The 7,872-nt window shown below is 36.0% G+C and overlaps 2 protein-coding genes across 2 annotated transcripts; both read left to right on the top strand.

Annotated features, from left to right (window-relative positions):
- Positions 1-491: 491 nt before the first annotated feature.
- Positions 492-2,043, top strand: LOC143611080 (signal peptidase complex subunit 2-like). Its single transcript, XM_077085384.1, has 5 exons — positions 492-690; positions 773-924; positions 1,054-1,135; positions 1,601-1,746; positions 1,868-2,043. Exons 1-5 carry the CDS (start codon positions 568-570, stop codon positions 1,956-1,958), a joined length of 594 nt encoding a protein of 197 aa, XP_076941499.1. The 5' UTR covers positions 492-567; the 3' UTR covers positions 1,959-2,043.
- A 2,128-nt stretch (positions 2,044-4,171) lies between these two features.
- On the top strand, positions 4,172-7,016 carry LOC143611079 (uncharacterized). The gene is made up of 4 exons (XM_077085383.1): positions 4,172-4,544; positions 4,622-4,737; positions 5,627-5,870; positions 5,965-7,016. Exons 1-4 carry the CDS (start codon positions 4,203-4,205, stop codon positions 6,820-6,822), a joined length of 1,560 nt encoding a protein of 519 aa, XP_076941498.1. The 5' UTR covers positions 4,172-4,202; the 3' UTR covers positions 6,823-7,016.
- The last annotated feature ends 856 nt before the right edge of the window (positions 7,017-7,872 follow it).

Raw genomic sequence — 7,872 nt, 5'->3', positions numbered from 1 at the left:
ATATAAGCTTACAAAGTTTTTTGACCCCTTTATATTTTTCCTGTTCCATCAATTTTATAGTTTTATTTATTCGTTTCAAGTTTCTAGAATACTATAAATTTGTTTACATGATCATTTTATCTCACTTTAAACTTACTTTTAATAAAAATTAACAATCTATTACTCGTTTGTCTAAAAAACTACTAATTTATTAATAAAATATATAATTTGCAATCTTCAAACTTGTTTTTTATTGAAAATTTTAAAGTGAAAAAGAACTAAATAACGCTCGAAATCGCTCGATGTTCGATCGAAAAATGCTCGATTTGATATTGGCTCGTTTCGGTTTTCGCTCGGTTCGAATTTCAGTCCTCCGGCTCGGTTCGGTTGTAAACGAGCCAAGCAACGAGCAAGCCTTCGCTCAGTTCGGCTCGGCTCGGCTCGTGAACAACATTCATAATGGGCCTCAAATAATCATAACCGGTATAGGCCCATCAACTTCTTGCGTTTCATCTTTCCGGTCAAATTAAACAAAACAAAACCCCCAAATCTCAGTTTCAGACAAACCCTAGAAACCCTCAATCGGAGATGACGACTACAACGACGGAGACAGTTAACGGCACCACGTCATCACCAACCACAACCCCTAAGAAAACCAATCTGTTGGATCATCACTCCATCAAGCACTTACTCGACGAAACTGTCACTGAGGTATACTCCATTTCACTCGATTCAATTTGTTTTTTATGACTTATGATTCATTGACTACGTGTTTTGTTTGTTGATTTGGAAGATTGTGACCAGCCGTGGTTACCGTGAGGATGTGAGAATGAGTAACGTTAGGTTGTTGATCGGTGCGGTTATTATTATTATCGCTCTGTTTGCTCAGTTTTATAATAAGAAGTTTCCGGATAACAAGAATTTTTTGATCGGATGCATCGGATTATATCCTTTTATAAGTCTGATATTGAATTTATATTGTGTTATAGTTTTAGTGTGTTTATAAAGTGAATGACTGAATCTGTTATATATTGCGGTGAACATTTGAGTTTGTTTGATCTTTGACTATGGCAAGTATGTGATATTCAATGGGATATTGCAGCTGATTATTTACACCAAGGAAAAGAATGCATTTTTGTTTACCTACCCGCCTGCAGTAAGTTTTATTTCGCTCTTATTTTATATTGTAATAATAGGAATAATAATCAAACTATACGTTTCAGTTGGATTGTTATTAATTTGTGATTTGTGAAGTTAGCACTAGAATCAAACTTTTAGATCATTTTGTCAGCAAATATACGTAAGTTGCAGTGTTTGAGTTGGCAATAGAGCAGCTTCTTTAGTGGTTCTAAATGTTTTGTTACAAAGTAACACATATATATCTGTGTTGTCTAGGATAGAGTATTATCAAAGCTGCTTGTCATATCAAATTTGCTGTTCCAATGCTGCATCATGTTATGAGATTATAAATGCTTTGAGCTCTTTACTGTTGTTGCTCCTTGAATTGCTTCATATTAATATAACCTGACATTTTATTAATTATTTAAAACACAATGGTACCATAATTGCTTATAACACAATGGTGTCATTTTGGAATTTATCAAGTTTGCTATGTTGGCAGGGCTCTGCTTATAACAGTACTGGCTTAATGGTATCTTCTAAGCTGCCCCGATTCTCTGACAAGTATACTCTCACCATAGCCAGTGCTGATCCTAAATCAATTTCGGCAAAACCAACTGTGGAGCTCACCAAAAGTGTCACAAAGTGGTATCTCTCTTTCTCTCTTTGACAAAAACACACGCACAATCGTCAATCATGATCTAAATATATAATCCATCTAAAAGAGTATCTATTTTGACCTGTTACACATTGGTGTGATGTTTTACAGGTTCACAAAGGATGGAGTGTTGGTGGAAGGCCTGCTTTGGAAAGACGTTGAGGGCCTAATAAACGACTATGCTAACAAAAGGAGCAAGTAAAAATTTTAACTTCAAAGGAATATCAGTTGCTGTACTTTTGAACCTACATTATGGGATTTAATATAATTTGAGAAAATGAATGAAAACCAGCGTATGATAGCTAAATACTAGGTTTTAGATGGTTATCAGTTGATCTTAACATATAAGCTTGATGTCGTTTTATTATGAAACCTAGGTTAAGCTTTATTTGTTTGGTTTGTTGAGGCGTGGGGATGGTAACGGGTTGGGTAATAATTACTTGTTTACCTAGCGCATTCACGGGTTTTCTTGTGGGTATCAAAATACCTGTCATGGTCTTAACATGGTTTAAAGATTACCCTTTGGAATATGATTCTTTGAAATCTTGTTTTAAGCTCACTATAAAAACCATCTCAAATACTATAGTTTTGATTTGGTTAATGACTTAATGATAGACAATAGAATCAGGATCGGTTTGCATCCTGTCAAAAATTGACCTATTTTTCTTTTTACCTACATTGGTCAAGAAACTGATCATAAACCGGTTTGAGCTCAACTTAGTTTTGACTTTTTGTTGACCAACCTAAACTAGTTTCAACATGAATCGGTTTGTGCATCTTAAAATCAATGATGATGATAGATATCACCTTACAATTCATCTCAATATACATGTTGAATGAATGTTTTAAGGCTTTTCTACATCTTTTTTAGGTGGTACTCTATGTCTATTAGTCTATAATTTAGCAAAGACACAATTATCTTTGAAACTTAAAAAAATATATTGTAAAAACTTTTCACATCTTGTTTTTTTTAATCCATCTCTATTTAATAACTAGGAGGGTGTTTGGCTAAACTTATTTACTTTTGACAAAATTGTTTATTTACTTGTGGCTTTTACAAAAGTTGTTTTATAGAAATTGTTTGGATTAGTTTTTGTGGTTGGAAAAATCAAAAAGTATGTAAAATGAGAATAAAAAACATTTTTCTATATTTGCTAGTTTTAAAGATAATGTAATGGTGAGTTACTCACCGTGAATATATTTGTAATTTGGTATTCAAAAACAAAAAAAACAAAATAAAAAGCTTGGATTTATTGTTTCTGAAAAACAACTTTTAACCCATAACAAAATGCAAAAACGAAAAGTGCTTGCTTATTTGCTTTTTAAAAAGCAAATAAACAAGTTTTAAAAGCTTAGCCAAACATGCCCTAGGTAGTTGAGAAGTACAATGCTTTATAAAAGATTGATCGATGCTTGTACTCTTAATACAAAAACTTGGAAATCATGGTGTACGCTGTAACTAAAGTCTAAACATGAGATAAAACTAGTTTGTACAAAATACTAAAACCCTAATCATCAAAACTGAACACTACTATAATCTAAAACACGTGAGCATGCTGCCAAAAGAAAATTACAGACCTATGAAAGATATTATAGATATTGAAAGCGATAGTGAATGCTGGATTAAGAAATATAACTGCTAGGAAAAAGATAGTACATTCAATTTGATTTTATGAAAATAATTAGTGCCACATCTAACAAGTATATGATTTATTAGTATAAAACGTGACATCTAGCTAACAAGTATATGAACGAACTAACAGATAGAATTTTTATAGAAGAAATCATTGTAACAAGACGTTTTCGGTTTTCTAACTAGGGATGAGTGGGTACCGGTATCAATACTAAAATGTTCAGCACCGGCATTAAAAACAAAATTCAGAAAATACCTACATGTACCGATTTCGTATCAGGTGCAGTTTGATACCAAGTACTTGTTTTACTCATTCTTTTATTCTAATTTTTCTTCACTTAAACTGTAGCCTTTTTTTAATATCGTTTGGATCCACTCCCAATACCCGGGTGTCTTTTTAAACCGTGATATCAACCGTTCATACTGATTTTGACGTTTCAGATCTGACTCATCCAAAAAAACCACAAAAAAAAAACTCTATCACTATAAAAAGATGTTTAAATTAAGTTTTAAACCTAATACCTCAAAGCCTTGGCGTTAAGTCAGCCAGAAGACCAATTACCACTTAAAAGTGTAGCTGAGATGAGAATATCCAATCGTCAAGGTGTGTCCCACCGTTGGACCCGGACTCCAAACCCCCATTTCATATGACGTTAATACTATTTTCACGCCCGTCACCTCATTTTTCAACAGTAGCCCCGTGCGTTTCGGATCTCAACTAATTAATTAACGTTGTACACAACAGATCTTATCGGATCCATCAATCTCCAAATAATATTAACCAACACCTCACAGTTACCATTTCCAATCACCATGAGCAACAACAATTCCAAAAAACAACAACAATCTGTTTCTGATCGTGAGGTGAACGAACAACAACAACAACAGCAGCAGCAATCGAACGGTGATATTACAATTGCTGACCGTTTGACGGATTTCATAGTCGGTGATGGAGACAACGATAGTGATCTGTTGATGCAACGAGACACCGAACACGGTACTGTTATGCGGTGGCTGCTGGCGCTTGATATGCACGTCATGGGCGCCTGTCGAGCTGATGAGAGGTTGAAACCCTTGCTCAAAGTTAATAATAATAATAATAATAATATTGCGTCTAGTGTTGTTGAAGATCGGTTGTTATCGCAGTTAAGTCAGGTAGTATAAGTTGTTACTGTTAGGTGTTGAATTGTAATTTGATTATGTGAGTTACTGATTTTTGTGTTGGTGATCAGCATTTTGAGCCGTTGGAAGTCGGTTTTCTCGCGAGGTGTTTGTGTATACCTCTTGCGTCGGTTCGCGTTGGAAAGATTAAGAAGCAAGGGAGTCTTTTTACTCCAATCAGTATAAGGTAGTTTCTTTTCTTACCATTTGAAGGTGTAGGAATATGTTTATAGATGCATATGTGTTGATCACTGCTATAACTTTAGCTGTAAACATTTAAGTTTGTAGCTCAGCTTGTCTTGCTCTTGCTCTTGCTCTTGCTCTTGCTTTTGCTCTTGCTCTTGCTCTTGCTAATTGGAAGATTAATTAGTCTAACCTGATAGGTAAAATTTAAATCTTTGTTGAATGTAAGGAAGGTGGATAATCAGTATCGAGGATGTCATCAGTTGAGTTGATGGTAGTTTTGATTGTTTATATATTAGATAAATCAAGTAATTGTTTAATTTATGTCAATGTTGTTCATTAAAGTAAACAACTAGCACCAAGCACATGACAGTTGACTAATCTATGTTATATATCTGCACGTGGATATGGATGTGTGATAAATGGATTCCAGAATGTGCATTCTCCAAAAGTTGAGACCAGTATTTTACCTTTTAAAGCAAAATCCTTTAGATAGAACTCCACCCAAAGTATGCTCCATTTATATGCAATTTGTTGATTTACAAATTTGGTCAACACCGCGGGTGCATCATGCATGAGTTGTGCAGAAGTAAAAGCAGGCTTGTATCTTAGATTAGTATTGACTACTTGATGATTTGGATCAAAATGTTACTGATTTGCATATAGATTGAATTTCTAGTATATGATTGTGAACAATAGGTGGTACTATGTGAGACAAACATTTTAATAAGCGCAGTAGTTACTATCTGCATATCATTTTTATTTACCAATACGGAATGGCTTTGATGATGCTTTTTTATTCTTTACTTCAATATCTATAATTCTGTTTATAATATGAGACTATTGTGCTTGTTCACATCTAATTAGGTTCATTATCATGCATAATATGACAGGGGTAACCTAGTAATTTCCCTCTTGCCATCTTCTGATTTGCGCATATCATTTCTTTCGGATGACGGGCATACAGAGTCACTCTCAATCTTAAGAAACACTTCGGATTGCTCATCTGTCATGATTGAGGGAATACCAACTGATAGCTCCGGTCGATCTTTTGCTGTAAGAATCCCCAATAAAGATCCCATCTACTTTTGGTGCTCTGAGAAATCCCGTCTTCTTGGTAATGAATTGCTTGAAAAGGTATATGGTAATATTGATAATACATCAACTAGTGAATAAAGTGTATGGTTATACATATAAAACAACCAAATGATGATGTGATTTCTTGTTTTAGATGCGGAATATACTCGAAAGGAAGCCTTCCCTTGCTGAACTGACCGGAATTAGTGATTCCCGTCTTGACCGCTTTGTGCATCATCTCCGAGCTCATTTTATTCGGTCAAACCCTGCTTCTGAATACGGTCAAACTCAAACCTCACAATCTCAAAACTTGTTATCAAAGCCTTCACGACCCCGAACCAGCAACTTTCAAGTTGTCCTGAGTCCAAGACCAGGTTCTTTTAAGCTGAGACGAAGGACGGACGGAGCTCGTATTGAGCCATCTGAAAAGCATCCTGTTTCGTTTCCGTCTACTTCAAACCATGGAAAACGGAAGCATCTAGAGTCTTCCTCTGGAACCTGCTTGTTTCAACCATTACCCATGCCATCATCCACCTCACCGCCTCAGGTATCCCCTCCATATTACTGTTGGTGTCCACCTGCCGTCTCAGTTTCGGTTTCGATTTCGACTTTACAAACTGAAGCATTTACATTACCGCCACTTTCATCACTACTTCCAAAACCGTCACAAAATCTCTCTCAAATTCCATTTCTACCGTTGTCGATGTCTGCTTCTTCACAGTTATTCACCCCGCTCATGTGTGACCTGATAGTTCACCTCCCGGTAATTAACATATGTTCCTCTGGCCAAGCCTACTTGGTGAGCAGTGGGCCCGCTATAACCTTAAGCATTCCACCATTGTTGGAAGCAAGCACAGAGTCAGAGAAGAGTGCTAGGGATACACTACAGCTTCTGATAAACGGGTCTGGTGAGTTCCCATCAGTTGTAGCCGAGAGCAATATCGAGCAAGGTAAGAGTGGCGGTGCGGGTTTTAATAAGGATGATTCGGGTGAAGAGAGTGGTAGAGAGTAGGTTGTGTGGGTGTGGGTTTGGGTTTTTGGTGCATATGATGTGTGTTGTAATTAGAGTGAAAAACATGTCAGTGTTTTAGAGCGATGCTAGTAAACAATCCAAACTACTAACACCTCAAAACCACTTTTATTTACATAAAAGAACATATCTTTTTAACAGTAGCAACAAGTTCACAACGGGTGGATTAGTTAACAACAATTCAAACACTACTAAGTTTAAAAGAAATTTGCCGTTAGAAAAAATGGTGAGGCCAACATTCGGGTGATGCAATGTTGGGCTCTAAAAATGAATATCTATTTGGCAGGCCAGAATCAGTATTAGCTGAATTGTTGCTAGTGGGCCAAAAAGGATCACTGAGATAAGAAGCCGGCCGCCGGGCCATTGGACACTTGGATACCATTGTTATTTCGTGTGTTAGGCAGGTCACCCCTCACTGACTGATCCGAATTGGTTAGTCAGGTAAGGGTCGGACTGCGGGTTTTCAAAATATCGTAGCCACCCCACCAGGTTGAGGTCGCGACTGCCAACTCTCCCAAAGGAAATCAAGAACGAAAAAAAAAACTTTACTGGATAATGTTTCTCATTAGTTGAATTGAATTGACAAATCCTTTTTACACATGGATCCATGAGAAGCATTATTTAGTGAATTGTGACCTTTGGTTGTTCTTGATTTCTTAAGGCCTTCAGCAGTGCTTTTTATATTTTGCAGCTATGTGGCCTATGTAGTTAAAAGAATACACTATGTTGTTTTGTTCGACAGGTAAGATTTATAAATATCCACACTATTAATAGTTAATCCTTTTTTTGTCCCCAGATAAGGGTCACTCTATACCGTAAAGAGAATTGCAATTTCGATTGTTTATCTTTGCATCAAATTATATGTGACATCTTTTAATTAACGTATTTATAGTGGGACGTCATTTATTTTTTATGCTATTTATGTGTTTTTACAAACCAATGTTGTCCTTTTGTCTTGACCCCGTTATATTTTTTCGTTTAGTTTAAACATGTGAGAGGCGCATGAGGGGAAAATTGCCGTTTAATAATTGT

This window comes from Bidens hawaiensis, unplaced genomic scaffold (assembly GCF_021521415.1).
Source record: "Bidens hawaiensis isolate Kalapana, Puna unplaced genomic scaffold, B.hawaiensis_p1.1 tig00029295_1, whole genome shotgun sequence".
Taxonomy (NCBI): Eukaryota; Viridiplantae; Streptophyta; class Magnoliopsida; order Asterales; family Asteraceae; genus Bidens; species Bidens hawaiensis.
Note: the sequence above shows the minus strand (reverse complement) of the source record. Positions and strands in the feature narration are given on the sequence as shown.